This window comes from Anguilla rostrata, chromosome 14, assembly GCF_018555375.3.
Source record: "Anguilla rostrata isolate EN2019 chromosome 14, ASM1855537v3, whole genome shotgun sequence".
NCBI classification, from domain to species: Eukaryota; Metazoa; Chordata; class Actinopteri; order Anguilliformes; family Anguillidae; genus Anguilla; species Anguilla rostrata.
The window spans coordinates 14,708,125-14,724,197 of NC_057946.1; the positions used below are offsets into that span (position 1 = coordinate 14,708,125).

The following is a 16,073-nucleotide window of genomic DNA, read 5'->3' on the forward strand; positions in this document are numbered from 1 at the left end:
AAAAGTAGCCTACGGCGTCTTGTTCTATTTATACCGCTCCACTGCTTGCCTGTTAACGGATGGTAAGAAACAAGCAACATCACCCCAACTCTGGCTTCCCTGCATTGGCTACCTGTATCTATTAAAATTGATTTTAAGGTTCTTTTATTAGTATTTAAAGCACTTAATGGCCTTAATGACTCGTTGACCGTGTACCAGCCCCAGCGAGCACTCTGCTGTGCACACAGTACCCTGTAAGATATTCTTTCTATTAAACTTAAACACAGGGGAAGATGCTGTTAGGAGCTCCTTATCACAGTACATGTCAATCCCTTAGTAGTATTAAAGTTTCATTTTAAGATGATTTTATTTACTATGGTGTATACCAACAACTGTTCATTGTATTTATTATAATATTATACTTATTTTATTATTTAATTGTCTTTTATTAGCACCTTTTTGCTTTATTTCTATTTCTTATTCTTTGTTTATTGCATTTTATGTTCCATATAGTTGTACCTTCTTCTGTCATTCTTTTAGTATTGTTAAACAGATGGTTAGATTACTCTGCCTTGATCATATGTTTGCTGAAGCACTTTGTGATGTATCCTATGTTCCAAAGGTGCTATGTCAGGTTTATTGATGTTTTTCTTTATTACTTGCCCAGTTTGCTTAGAATCTCTGTGAATGAAACCTGCCAACCAAACGTTATCATGTTGATGACACGTTCATGCAGGTTCTTCCTGTATAACATCCGGAGGATCCGCCCCTTCCTCACAACTTACTCGACCCAACTCCTCGTCCAGGCAGTGGTCCTGTCCCGCCTGGACTACTGTAACTCCCTGCTTGCTGGCCTCCCAGCATCATCTGTCAGACCCCTGCAACTCATCCAGAACGCAGCAGCGCGTCTGGTCTTCAACCTCCCCAGACATTCCCACGTTACCCCCCTGCTCACCACCCTCCACTGGCTCCCCGTGATGGCTCGCATCAAATTTAAAACATTAGTGCTTGCCTTCAAAGCAGCCAGGGGGTCAGCCCCTCCCTATCTACGTCAACTCATCAGACCCTACACCCCAGCTAGACCTCTCCGTTCTGCTGCCACATGTCGCCTGGTCCCTGCCCCGGCTCGCACCAGCACCCGGTCACGCCTCCTGTCTGTTCTAGCCCCACGGTGGTGGAATGACCTTCCTGTGCAAGTCAGAACAGCAGAGACCCTGGCCGTCTTCAAACGTAGACTGAAGACTCACCTCTTCAAGCTACATCTCACCCCATCACCCCCCACTACCCTCTAACATTTTTTTTTCTAAAAAAAAAAAAAAAAAAAAAAAAATAGGGTGTACAATTCACACTTATACCTAAGCAAAGTTATACCTATTGTAGCTCTCTTGCAGGAATGTTGTAAAGCGCTTGTCTCTGAGTTTTGTAATGCACTTGTTGTAAGTCGCTCTGGATAAGAGCGTCTGCTAAGAACCTATAATGTAATGTAATGTAATGTAATGTTCCTGTCACAACAGTCAGAGGGTGGATCTTTACTACTGCAATTCATTTATCAAGGTCCATTCATTCAATCAGAACCAGAGAAGCAGGAACATTTAGGATATAAAGTCTCTTTGTCCTCTTCCCTCAGAACCAGGAGAAGTGGTGGGAGGGAGCCTGCCGCTGGTGCGAGTGCCAGGACTCGAAGGTCACCTGTTACCATCGTCTCTGTCCCACCTGTCCTGTGGGCACCCTGGCTATGTATGTAGAGGGAAGGTGCTGCCCTGAATGTCAAGGGGGTGAGTTCGGTCTGAAACAGCCAACGAGTCTTACATTTTTACCAGGACACACTGGTGCTTGTCATTTTCATTCTATATAGGATTTTGCATTAGAACAGAGGTTCCCAACCCTGATCCTGGAGATCCGATGTGTAGACTGGGTTTCATTCCAATTGCATTTCCTGATATAAATAAAAAGAGCTGTTAATTGTTTTTAATTAGAAACTTTTTTTTACTGAGTCTAATGAGGGATGATTTGCCTTCTTTTGTTCAAAACAAATATTCACGTTACAATGAATGAATGTTCCATATTCATTTAATGACTTTTCATTAGTCATATGAGTTCTCAGAAAGATAATGCTTTCATTTTCTTTAATGTGATGTGGCAAATGATTCCATTTCAAAGAAACTTTGCGTTGATTAATTGAAGCACCTACTACATACAGCAGGGCCTCTATTTACATCTGTTTTCCACTGCAACTGAAGTCCAAATGTCATTATCACTGCGGGCCTCCATAAAATAAGTGAATAGACAAAATCCCCCTGCAGCTATTTACAAGGAACCTATTCATCATATACAATGCAGCTGCTCAGATGGATGTTTTCACAATGATTCAGGAAATAGCTGTAAACACACCTGGTTTAAAAAAGTTGCAGTTATGGTAAGGTATGCAAATATATATTTGTGGCAGTTCATATGGCAATACAGATGGCCCACTAACCAATGAGCCATTCAGTGTCAGCCCCAGGAAACATTGATTTAGTATAATATGCGACTTTTATGAATAATCCAAGGGCTCAATGAGAATATAAAAATAATTTGCTCATTTGTGATTTGTTTCTGACCCACATAAAATTTCCACATGAGTCATGCTTGGAGTAAGGGAAGAGGCATGCATCTCTGTGCCTCTCTCCCCTGTGCCTAAAGACAGAAATAAGACACAAAACTGCCCTCTTAGTTCTTTACCCATTTTGACTAAAAATACATCAAAGGGGCCTGCCTAGGATGCTGTTGGCCACTGTGTGGAATTGCTCAGTGAGGGGAAATGTTGCATTGTGGTGTCTCTAAGATGGAGGTGACATGCAAAATCATGAAGGAATCAGGGGCTATTGCCGTGCTGTTGTCTGATTTTTTTGTAAATCACAAAACGGCTGTACCAGCCTACTTGTCTCTTCTCATCATATTGTCCATTCAGCTTTTAATTTTGTTTCAAGGCAGTGTTGCTTGTGTTTTTTCCCCACTAACTTGTTTGCATGTTTATACATTCTAATGGGTTTCTTCAATGAATAATTCCGAGTATGCTTAATTTCCTTTCATCTGACAGACTTGATAGCACAGTATAAGATTTCTTTCTTGTTAAATAACCTGGCTACTTAGTTTCCCCATTTCCCATCACTGAAGTCTTCTCAAATTCTCTATTTCCTGTGATGACCCGATCTGGAGTTAGTTTAGGAAAACCACTGACAGTGCACTTCTTGTTCTGGAGATAGAGACCTCTTTGAAACTTAATCGCCAGATGGGAAGTGGAGGGAGGTCAGCAAGGCCTTGACATAATGAGGAAATTAAACTGTGGAGCTCCCTAACAAGGCCAGCAGAAGAACATGGCCATGCAAATGACTGTTACTAACATCCTAGAGGACTAAGCAGGAGGATGTGGGTTGCATTATGCAGCATTGACCATTCCACCAATCTCACTCTGTCTTGTCACATTACAATATTGGTACAATTAATCCCATGCGGTATCTGAGTCAGTATCGCTGTTCGTTTCAATACATGGTGTCACTGAATACCCTGGACCATATTGATGAAAGGCTTTTGTGAAGGACACATCATTATCTCAAAACCCCCTCCCAATCCCTCTATCTGTTCTATGACCTTCCCGAAACCGTCAAGATACGTTTTATCTTTTAAACACATTTTCAGAACCTTTAAGTCTAATAAACTGACATGGAATCCCAAAGCAAGACAACCCTGTTCTATCCGTCTCTTAAGGGATATTTTCTTAATATCCCAAGGATATTCATTCATTTGATTTTACTTCTGATTTTCTTTTTTTTCCAAGTGGGGGAGGGGTGAAGGGGGGCACTGGGGAGCATGGTTCTCCATTGCCTGTGAACACTCCACAAAACATCAGACTGCGACAGGGACACAATTAGAATTTCAAGAACACACGTGGCCAGCTTCTCAATTCACCCGCTCTACCTCTCCCTGCATGTCCAAAACCACAACAAGGAAGCAATTTCTCAACAAACCTCTGTGGAGAGGATTGTTTACAGACTGCAGACAAGTGACTGTGAATAACTGGGCTAAGCCTCAATTCAGTTTTTCCAAATTATTACTCAGCTAAAGAAATTATACTTGGCAGTTAAAAATACAGTTATGGTACAATATTAGAGGGGAATAAGTATAACCATTTTTTAATTTTCATGACAGAAATATATTTAATTTAAATGGTAAATGTTTGGGAATGCCCAGAAACAGGATGGACACATAGGTTCTTCATTTTTCAAGTGGTGGTTTGGCATGTTCATGCTTATGCTGTTGAATGAATTACCATAAACATCGTAAGTTTTACCCCAGACACTGGTGTCCATATATAAACATGCTGCTGACCCTTGAGGCAACAATGAGGTGAATGACTTGGGCCTCATTTTGTATTTAGTGTTTTCTCATGTGTTTGTGTGTCTCAGTCCAGTGTCACCCAGACTGTTTGATGTGCTCACGGACCCCAGGCCATTGTGACAGCTGCAAGGACCCTCACTCTGTACTGCACCACGGGCACTGTCTCCAGAGCTGTCCACAGGGGTTCTTCCAGAATGGCAGAACGTGTGCAGGTACAGCACATTTCTCTGCTGATTCATTCAGCTAAAGTGGATTCTTCACTAAAATGTAGTCCCCTCTGGAATTGCTCTCACCCTTGATAAAGACGATCTAAAAGTGGACTGAACTGCAATTTAGTTCTACTTGTATTCTTCAATACGTTCTATATTCTACTTTCACAAAATGTCTTTGTACTTGCTGGAAGTACTCAACTAAACGCCAGGAATGGGAAAATAAAACCAAAAAGCTTATTGGCATAGAGGTGGCATCTGATGGTAGATTCGGAGACTTTCTGTCCAAACCCAAGTTGGGGTGTAGATCTCAGACTGGCCCTTTTTGTGCCTTTTGTGTGGCGGCATAAAGAACTTGCACCCTCTATCAGGCAGGCTTCTTAACTTCTTCATTATTGACCTCATAGTGGAAAGTGGTATCTGTTTTGGTATCAGGTTCTTTGACTTGTTTGTAACCATCTCCTTTTCTTCATTCAATTTATTAAGGATATGCATTATTATTACATCTTTTTATTAATATTATTGTATTGTTGAACAAAATATTTGTCCTTGAACAGTTGTATTTGTATACAATTATAGAATGTTTTCATTCTTAGCGTAGTGCATCCCTGTACATTCATTTATTTTGTACTTGTGTAAAACATTTTGTACGTCACAGTGTCTCAGAGAGGCAGTTCTACATAAAAAAAAACCATTGTGGTTATAATCTGCAGTGTTTGTGCATTGGATATCTTAAAAAGAAAGCATGTAAGAAACAATCTGTGGGAGAGAAGTGCTGTGGTTTTGGAACCTGGCAGCCTATTGTTTGCGTCACCTGAAAAAAGCAGCATGTAGAAATATTTCATCATCATAACTTGCATCATAACTCTGACAGGATTATTGGCTGCTGCGCTGCTCTTTCATGGCTCATGTAAACCTTGAGATCTCAAACTGAGAGCTCGCTGTTACACAGCCAGTAATATCATGAGTCACAACAAGGACGGATGCCATCGCTACAATTTTAATGAGTCACCCTTTCTTTTAAGCCGACCTCTTATAAATACCTCATTAAATATTGTACTTTCTTTTGGAAATAATATGTAGCATTGCGACATTGTGACATGGGGGCCGCATTGTAATAAATGTTTTTCTGTAATTAAAAAAGTTTTAGTTCCTTGCTTTTCAGTTATTAACTGATATCAGCTGTACCCCGCACTCAAGCCCATAAACCTAACCAGAATCCCAAGTCTACCCACAAATTGATCCTGTTCCTCTGTATATTTGCACAACTTATGTAATTATGTGAAAGTGCATAAACATAACTAAATTGTTTTTTTTAAAAATGCATTTGTGTAAGGTGTGATAACATCAGGAGAAAATGGATGCAATCCATTTTAGGCATTTATCAGATGTTTTAGCCAACTTATAGTGTCCGTTAGCCAGTATTGCTACAGGTGTGTTTCAGTGAAACTGGATGTGTACTTCCCAGTCTCTTTAATAGCTTATGCCTCACTGCAGCCTGCAAGGACTCATGCGGCTCCTGCGAGAATGACTTTGAGTGCACTTCCTGCAGCACAAGCCTCCTGATGAGCAACAGACGGTGTGTTTCGGAATGCAAGAGCGGCTTCTTCGTAAATCACACGCAGTGCGCACGTGAGTGATGTCTTCAACCATGCTAATCCTGTCTTTGTAGAAATGGTAAGCCAAAAATGTGTGATGTCGGGGGGAGGTGCATCCCATTACTTTTCACTCCTCACCTCCTTTCCTCCACTCCCCCACTACTACTTGTCTCCTCCTTCGCCGAGAAGAGACGAGAAGCCGAGTTTGAAGCTGCTTTGCTCGTCTCCTATTGGGATTGGGACACTGGAGGGAGGGAGGACACAAAGATCGGTTACCGGGACACAGAGTAGTGGTGGTAGTGGAGTAAAGCAGAATACATTTTTCAGGTATTGGGATGCACCCAGGGATTTGTTTGTGTGAGATTAAGGGCCTGGGATACTGTGAATGCTTCTTCTAGAGTCCCTTTGAAAAAAAAACAGTCTTATGGTGGTCTTATGCTCTTCTGACAACAATCCACCACAGTCCAAACTGTGTAAAGTACACCCAGGGTCCTGCAGTAAATAAATAATGGACAGTATTTGAAATGCCCTTGGATAAGTTGCTTCAGAGGGTTGTACTCTTTGTTCTTTGTTCTCAAGCAACACAGAGCTCTCTTGGTATTCTTTCACTTTATCTCTGTGTGGTGTTATTGCATTTTTTGATGGGTAAGGCAAAGACAGCCATTTAGCTGACTCAGAAAAACAAAGCAGGTGGCCTGGGCTCATTGGAGCCTGTACATGTTTTAAGAGGACTTGTTCGCCAGCATCTGCTCACCAAGTTAGCATTTTTCACTTTGGTGGATAATCTTCAGGGTTTTTGGGACATTTGGGGAGTGGGGTGTTGTCTATGTACAGTGAATGTGGAGGAAATTAGAATTGCTCTTTTGAAGTCGTGGTAAGATGATCTTTTTTCTGTAATTGTGTTCTGGCTTTTGTTTTGTGATCGTGTAGTTTTGTTCACTACCTTTTTGTGTTTCTTCAGGTTTCTTGCAATGGTCTCTCATTGTGTGTCTATTATGTATATTTATATATATGTATATACATTTTTGTTTTTATTTATTGTTTTTTTGCTCTGTATGTGTCTGTGAGTGGGTATTTGTAGTCAATGTAGTCTCTTTTTCTTTACTTTTTGTCCTATGCAATAAAGGAGACCCAAAAGAGCAAAAATCTAGCTGTTTTGTGTTTGTTTATAGTGATTTTGACCTTAATCAGATAAAGTCATTTACATGACTTCCACAGTCATAGTCAACCCTAATTGGGTTAAAATACAATTTTTATTGTGAATGTAAAGACAGCCTGTGTCTACTGATCTTTGGTCCTGCACTTGTGCTTAATTTAAATGATTGATTCGCTAAAGAGTCTGCACAGGTTGTTTCCATGGCTAAAATTTATTGCTGACTGAATGGAAATTACAAAAATCTGCAGATGCTTGAGACTTCTGACCTTGCTGATATTTTAAGTGATTTCACAGTCTTAAAAGTCAGTCAAAATCACACCAGTCTTGCCTCAGTTAGTGCGTGCCCCTGTCATGACACAATTAGTATGAGATGATCACAGACTCATTTGGAGCTGGCTTAATAGTATTTTCCTTGTCTCTATCATTCCAACAAAATCAAACATGTTTAATATTATCATAAATCTTTAATCTTGGCACAAAAGGTTTGTGATGATGAAGTTATAGTTCTTCACTGTCAACTTTTTTCTGACATCAGCACACAGACAGTGACACGGCTGTAGTAGTAATGATAGTAGTAGTAGTAGTGATGCTGTTGAGAAACCATATTTTTGGCTGTTTTAGCACAGACAATTGCACACAGAAGTGTGGCGGTGGCCATAACTGTTGTTGCTGCTGCTCCATTGCCTATTTGGTAGTTGCCTACTATCTTCCTCTTTTTCTTCTTTGTGTGAGTTTCTGACAGGAAGAGGAGAGCTGTGAAGAAATCTCCAAAGTTAAGCTCTGTGATTCCCAGCGATCGCAGAAACTTTGCACATCTAGGACTAAAAACCCATCATTTAAGATTGTTGTTAAATGTGGGAGTGTCAGACTTTAGTTGTCTAGAAGTTTTCTAGAGGCCTTATTCTGATGTAATTGAATGACTCATGGTTAATTTCCTTCAGGTTGCCATGACTCCTGCACCACATGTCACGGGCCCAGCCAGAGTGACTGCCTGTCATGTTCTGACCCCTCTCACCTGCTCAAGGATGGACTTTGTACTCCAGAATGTGGCACAGGGTTCTATGCCAGACAAGGCACCTGCCATGGTGAATGTTTAAATAAAGTAGCAGTTATGCATGTAGTTCTGTTAATGAGGAATCTAAATGGAAAATAAAACAATTTGAATATGGTTCTAAATGTGCTATAGCAAACACAGTCCGGTTTTTCTATGAGATAGCTTATGTTACTTCCGTTTCTGTAGCAACAGGATGCTTGGAATTTCATGCAAACATATTTCAGGTTTTTGTCTACTAAAATATTTGCTGACATAACTGTTTTACCTTTAAACATTTTCAGTAAAAATATGGAATGGGTAAAATTGAGAATTCTATTTGCAATCCAGTAAAATGTGAAAACTACTCAAGGATCTGAATAGTTTTGCAATACATGAATATGCAATTGTCTCATCTCCGCCAAATACATTTGACATTCCTTTTTTAAACAATGCAGCATAAGTTATCAAAAAAGATAAATAATAATAAATAAAAAATTACCAAAGAGTTGACTCCTTGTACGGAATCACCAAATAAACAATAACCAGAATTCTCCCTGTCAAAAAAGGGTTTTCTGAGAGTTAGGCCTTTTATAATTCCCTATAATGAGACAATTAGAATCAGTTGCCCTGATTTGCAAAGAGCCACAGCTTCTACCATACCTCTCTCACAGCTGTCCAACTCTCCCAGGTTACAGAAACACATGAGGTGCTGAAGAGACAGTACACCAGACACATGAGCAGTGAGAGAGAAAGAGCAAAACAAAACCAACAATCAAACTCTCTCTGAGTATATATTCTTTATTCAATCGTGTGTGCAGTGCTTAATATTTCACATAATCACGTAAAATGTGATTATGAAAACATTTGGTTATGTGACTCCAAACATTTTCTTTGTTTTTATTCCTCCAGCTTGTGACAAATCCTGCACGACCTGTTATCCTGACAACCCCAGCTGTGTTAGCTGTCCTCCAGACACTGCTTTGCATGATGGGAAATGTGTATTGCATTGTCCTGAACAGCATTACAAGGATGCTCATGGTAGATGCAGGGGTGAGTCTTTTATCTGTCATTTACACATTATAGTCTATACATCAATATCATACATATCACTGTATCGTTCTGAGTGTGGCATTTCCATAATGGGAATATATTGAATGCAAAGTGTATCATTATGTGTAATCAACATATTTTGCATATACTGCATATAATTTGTCACATATGTATGTAGCTAAAGCTGAGCTCGGTAATTGCAATTTTATTTGGATCCTAATTTTGGAGATGACCAATTAGCTAATTTTGGAAATATTGTCAACTGGATGTGGGATTTTCCCCCTATTGGATTGAAATCTGATTAGCTGATTGGCTACTCTCAGCTGATTTGCTACTGTGCAGCTTGCTCAGCCTGCCATTACACCCTCTGTCCTGGCACAGACACGTTTTACCTGGGACAATGCCTGGACACCTGCAGAGAGGGGTAGTGTTCCATCTAATTAGCTAAGAACTGCTATGGATAAGCTACAAAAAATCACTCAGTTGTGGGCTCTGACTTGTTTGTAAGTTGCGCCTGCTAAGTGCTATTTGCTGGATTCTCTGTGCTTTAGATCCAACACAAATTCATAAGAATAGCTCTGCCAGAGATCTTATTCTAGTCTTAAAATGTGAATGTGTATGATGTAAATTGCAGTGAACACAATGTCTGTCATGCTGGTGTGTGTGAGAATGGGATTGGCTGTTCATTGGGGAGAGACAGAGCATGTGCTCTGGCTACCCCAGGCTGTCACCCGTCCTGCTATTCCTGCATTGGGCCCCAGCGTTCGGACTGCACATGCTGTCTGAATCCAGAGGGGGTGCTGTCCCCTCACAGCAATGGGGTCATCCACAGTACCTACATCTCTAGGTGCAAGGACCACTTCTACCTGGCCCAAGACAAATTTTGCAGAGGCAAGTGTCTATGTCTGATATTTCAACCCATTTTCTCCTTTCTTGAAAATGCATGACCTTTATTCATGCTGTGAAATATTTAAGTAACTGAATTGTTTTGCTTTGAACAGGGATTTATATTCATTGCAATTTTCTGTGCTTGTGTGAAGAATGGGTTAATGCCTATGCTGGCAGTTGGAACAAGGGGAATATAGTTCTGACCACTGAACGGAGAAGTGGCTCGTATAATGTCACATTACCCAAGCGCTCCATGAACATGTTCATCCCTAGCTTTAATTAATTTTGTTTTAACTCCTCGTGAAACCTATAATCACACTCGATGTAAGACTTATCTTATTATCTCAGATTGTGATCACTGTTGTAGAAAGATGGGGCTGCTTTATTAGTATCTTTATTACCATGTTCAGGATGCAGGCATCTGGTATGTCATAATATAGGTCTGCATTTAGTTCATACTGCACATTCTGGAAAGGAAGACATAAGCCTTTAAAGCAAACATAGCCAGTGTGACAGCGTGGCACATCTTTTAACTGTCTCCTTAGATATTTGTCAGTCACACTATTTAGTCGTTTAACAATCTGCCGGCAGCTACATCAATCAAAGAGATGGCCACAAAAATGACAGTCATTGCCATTGACCTTGATTCTTTTGCACTTCTGTCTAGCTGCCGAAGATAAATGCAAATGATTAAAATGAATAATAATTGAATGCATTGTGCACTCATCTATATTCACGGTTATTTCTGCTCTTGAAGAGAACAGTAAATCCCTCACTGGTGCTGTGCAGTGAGTGTGGCATTTCTCTCAAACAAATGTGTCTGTATTAGTAAACATGTCACACAAAACCCTGCACAAGATGTTTTGGATGATCAAGGCAGATCCGAGGCAAAGGCATTATCTTAAATTTCCAAAATTAGATGTCACTGTTTTCGCTTGCTGTGGCCTGCTTAGGGATATAAAAAAAATGCTGATGCAAAACAGGTCCTCTTGGTTACATAAATCAATGCCTGTTTATGGAATGGCTCTCTTAATCAACTACAGAAACAAAGATGGCCAGCTTTAGGACTGTTAATATGGGAGGGAGCTGAGTCATGTGAGGTCACAATCATGTGAAGTTGTCTATGGTGGCACACAGGCAGCACTGAGTGCTATATGAGATGGACGTTGCCAGAGACAGGGCTTCTTGGCAGGAACTTCCTGTAGGGATCTTGTGTATATGCATGTTTTTTTGACCATACCCATTCCGTAATGGAACAGAAATCCTGTAATTAGCATTGGAATGCATGTTTTCCATACTTAACCTGCTACTGGAGGTTGAGTACTTCAGTGAATGTAGACACTATGTGCAGGCCCTAAGGCCAGCGATGTGTAGCAGAACAATTGGCTGTAATGAAGACGACGATCTACTGTATCCGTCGACACGTCACCACACATAACGGGCCTGTATTCAATCAGCATTTGCCCTTAACTTTGAGCTTTAAATACATGCAAGTGGATTTCATCTTCTTCACATTCACTCTGCCATTCGGCTATCTATAGCAGGAACAGTGTTTGTGAGGGGCTGCTGGGTGGCTCATCTGGTTAAGGCACTGTTCTCACTCTAGTGCGTAATTGGTTGTAGGATTCCCCAGGGTTAGGGAGGGAGAGATCCATGACTCTTTGTTCTCCAGTTCCAGTTCTCCCACACTGGTCATTCGGGTGTCTGAAAGTCTGCCTGTTAAGCTGTATATGAAGTGTCTTCCTCAGACTCATCTCTGTTCAAGCCGGACTTGTCAACTGCTGTGATAATGAGTGACGTCACATGCTTCAGAAGCATGTGCTTCTCTTCGCTCTCCTGTAGCAACAGCAGAGCTTCCATTTATTGAGTGCTGATGAATGATTTGTCAATTTGTCAGAACAAGGAAAAAACAAAAAAAAAAAATGTTTGTGAGGAAGGGAATAGCACTGGCTTTTAAGTGAGAATCAATAGCAAAGTTACAGTTAAAATGTGAAGAGTCCACAGTAAAGGTGGGCCTGCATCAAATAATAAAGTCTTTCACTAGTCCCAAGATAATCTGTTTGGATGAAATTGCTTTTCATACACTTAGCCTGTTTATGCTATTTTCATAAACGTGTTATTGCACAGGTGAGGTTATAAATGTACATAAATGGATATGAGTTTTTTCACTGTGCAGTATTGGATTAAAAATATAAAACAAAGAAACTGAATTTGTTTGTCAGCCTCTTTCCAATAATAGAACACAGGCAGACTCTAGAGGTATGTACTGTGATATGCCTCCAGCACCCAGGAGGAGAAGGGAATTGAATTACTGAAATGGATAGCCATTTCTGTTCACTGACAACTTAAGCTGCAAGAACAGACAAATAAACAGAAGACTGCAAAGCACCATCTGTGTTGCCAAAAGGAGCCTCTCCTCACATTGCTGTGTTGACAGGGCCCTCCAAAGGAGGCCCCCTGTTTCTGTTTGCCCAGTGGTGCTCTGAATTTATCCTGGAGTGAGCAATCTGGGCACATAACATCCCTTTCAGATTTTCAGGTGGGATAGTGAAGTGAAAGAGCTCGCTAATCCTGGCCTGGTGGGGTATTTTTTTAATGATTGGAAAATTTTCCTTTATTGCTTACTTTGAAATTCTCAAATCTCAACTGTAAGCCTGTCCCATTACTACAACATTGTCAATATAGGATTATGGAATCAACTACCACTTCTGTCTACTTTGCAGTCCATCAGTTGAGATGCACACTTTAGAACTGTATATCATGCACAGTTAGTACAGGCATCCCTTCCAGACTGCAGGCATCCATTTGACCAGAGTAGTAGTCAGTATTGACTGTGGAGATGGGACTGCCTTGCCAAATGCAACCCTCCCTGTCTGGAAAAGGTTACGGCCAAAGAGCCATCAATGAGGGCTCTTTATCTCTCCTCCAGAGTGTCACACTTCCTGTTTGCAGTGCACAGGGAGCAGCTCCATGAACTGCACCTCCTGCCCCTCCGTAAGCATCCTTCACCGGGGACAGTGCCTCCACAGGTGTCCCCAGGGATACTACAGACAGGCCAATTTCTGCAATGGTGAGAGCATAATAATACGTATACTAACTGGTGTACTAACTGGGTACTGGTTACATCCTCCCCCATGTCCAGAGAAACCAAATTACTGCAGATTTTTATGAGTAGAATAAATGTGGAATGGGCATGGAGCTAGAATTCTATAGCTATATGTATGTCAAATGATTCCTTTTTAAATGTTGCTGCTGTGCAGATATGTGAGATGATCTGGAGATTCACTCGGGACATGTAAACGACATATTACAAAAGACTTTGACAGAAAACCCTTTGCAGATGGCGTTTATTTGCAATACTTTGGCTCATTTGCATGTATTCTACAAGAGCTCAGTAAAGATGTTCCAGGGGCGATTCTCAGATGAGTCAGGAGGCAGTGGTTGATATGCTTAAAACGAAATGTCAGCAATTCACCAGATGTTCAACCTGTAATATAATCCATTTATTTTAAGCAAAGCTGGTCATTTCGGAGGCTCCTGGCTACTTTTATATGGGAACTCAACCTCAATTTTATGCTTGGATTTTCAGAACTAATTTGATCAGTTAAATATTTAAAGGCTTTAATTTGTAATTCATTGGCCAGACTTTAATTTTCAAACTGCCTGTGTTTTAACTCCATATGTGATTGTGCTGCAGTGGCGTCTGCTGTTCAAAGCCCTGCCCCCTCCCTCTTCTCTCCACTCCTTAAGAATGCCATCCATCCTGTAAGGAGTGCTCAGGACCTTCGGAAGTGGACTGTTCAGCCTGTCTGCCTCACTCCAGTCTCTATGAAGGCCAGTGCCAGACCAGCTGCCTTGAGGGACAGTACCCAAATACTGAAGGGCACTGCACTGGTAAGTAGCTCTCATACAGATGCCAGCTCAGTAGCTCCAAATTCCTGATGGTAGCTAGGAAATTAAATTTGATTAAAAGTCGGTAAAATGGTTATTTGTTGATTTGTAGTTCCCATCTCACTGATACAATATTCATGGAGTATAGCACTGTGAATGAACTCATACATGAATTTACAGTACGTACTGAATATCCCCACCAATGTTGGGAACCTTTGGATGAACATTTCACCTGCAAGCATTCCCCAGAGTGTTACAGCACATATTCAAACTCTTGTTTTATATGGGTTCATGCAAGTTTATACTTTTGTTGGAATATACTGTACATGTAATTGTATATTGTGTGCACCTCTGTGTTATGTGTGAATGAATCAGTCCCAACAGAGGAACTGAAAATGAACATAATCGCACTCATAAAAAACAAAAGCCTGAAGCTCAACGATCACATTTGGGTCTTCTTCTACATGTGAGCGGAATCATAATAAGCCTTAACTTCAAAGACAGGATTCCAGATGAGAGGGAATGAGGAGGCCTCCCGCTTCAAATGAATCTGATAAGGCACTGAAAATCATTAGACCACTCCTGGGGAACAACACAGAACAGTGAGCGGGAACGAGCATGCAAGCGCAAGGTTAATCCCGATTGTTGATAGTCATTTGACTTTACTTGGATCCTTTTATTCATCGTCCAGTTGTGTAAATACGAAATTGAATTTATGTAACTTTAACATTACCTGGCAGCCCCGCAGAATATAATTGGCCATAAAGGCACACTCAGGAATCAAGGGTTTTACAGAGCAGGGCTCTCTCCCCTTCATCACACAACAGCGAATAAACAACTGCAGTCTGCCTACACCAGGTACATAAGCAGTGCAGTCCCCTGGCACTACGAGTATGCAGAGTGAAAAGACACAGTTGCTGGCTGTGTGTGTTTCAGAAGTGTGCACTAGGACAATGATATAGGATACTGTGTGAGGACAGGCTTACTAATATGATTCCACATTTGGAGAAAAAGAAGAAGATAGGAGGATGTTTAAAGAGATGCGTTTAAAGTAGGAATGAAAAACGTTACAATTAAAGTAGTGATTTTTAACCCACAATTTTCTCTTTGTTGCACATTTAAGAAGACTTGGTGGTGTGTGCAAACATTTGATGCCCAGTGCAGGTTTAGGTTTACTTGCTCAATGCATTGAACATTCCAGGTCCAGTGAACATTTTGTGGTGGGAGCTCGTGAAAAGTCAGTTAAGCTATATTGGGGTTAACCTAGTCTGTTTATGTCACCCATAGATTTCCTCCCTTCTAGATGTATAATTTCCAGCTTTTGCTCCGTGGGCTGTTGAGCAGAGGTTTTATATAAGGAGTGCACTAAGTGATAACTTCCCACAGTTGACCCAGCAGTACATTAAGCTGATCTCCTGTTACAAGGTGGCCTGCACAGTGCTTAAATGAGGGTAGATTGCTCTTGAATTGAGGGGCTGTTTAATATTTAAAGGATGAAACCGAAAGAATGTTCTTGCATTAAGGCTTTTCCTAATGGCTCTTAATCTGTGACTTGACCTCCTGAGTCTCTCTCTTTCAATCTTTAATCAGGAGGCTCTGTTGGGGGAATGTTGGAGAGGGCTTAGAGAAAACTGTGAAGGAAATATTAAATACTGTTTTCTGAATATCAAAACACATCCAGTCTGATGAGATGCTGAAAGCATGTGCTTGTCAAGTGTTGGAAACATGCTCCTGAGATGCCTTGCAGAGTCACACCACATTATGTGGCTGTGAACAGTACCTGCAACTGGCTGCCACTGGAGGCCTTGAAAGTATCTGTGGTGTTGAATGAATAATCATCGTAAGACTTTGGGTTTTTTTCCACTAGCACACACAGAAAGAGTAAGAATATA

General features: G+C 40.8%; 1 protein-coding gene across 1 annotated transcript in view; it reads left to right on the forward strand.

Moving 5' to 3' along the window:
* The window catches only part of LOC135239890 (extracellular matrix organizing protein FRAS1-like), an 82,599-nt gene that overhangs the window by 29,107 nt on the left and 37,419 nt on the right, over positions 1 to 16,073 (forward strand). The window contains exons 11-18 of the mRNA XM_064308892.1: positions 1,607 to 1,754; positions 4,425 to 4,568; positions 6,063 to 6,197; positions 8,261 to 8,404; positions 9,262 to 9,402; positions 10,126 to 10,293; positions 13,199 to 13,360; positions 14,041 to 14,184. Of these exons, the coding sequence (XP_064164962.1) occupies positions 1,607 to 1,754; positions 4,425 to 4,568; positions 6,063 to 6,197; positions 8,261 to 8,404; positions 9,262 to 9,402; positions 10,126 to 10,293; positions 13,199 to 13,360; positions 14,041 to 14,184 (1,186 nt within the window). The remainder of the gene's footprint in view (positions 1 to 1,606; positions 1,755 to 4,424; positions 4,569 to 6,062; positions 6,198 to 8,260; positions 8,405 to 9,261; positions 9,403 to 10,125; positions 10,294 to 13,198; positions 13,361 to 14,040; positions 14,185 to 16,073) is intronic.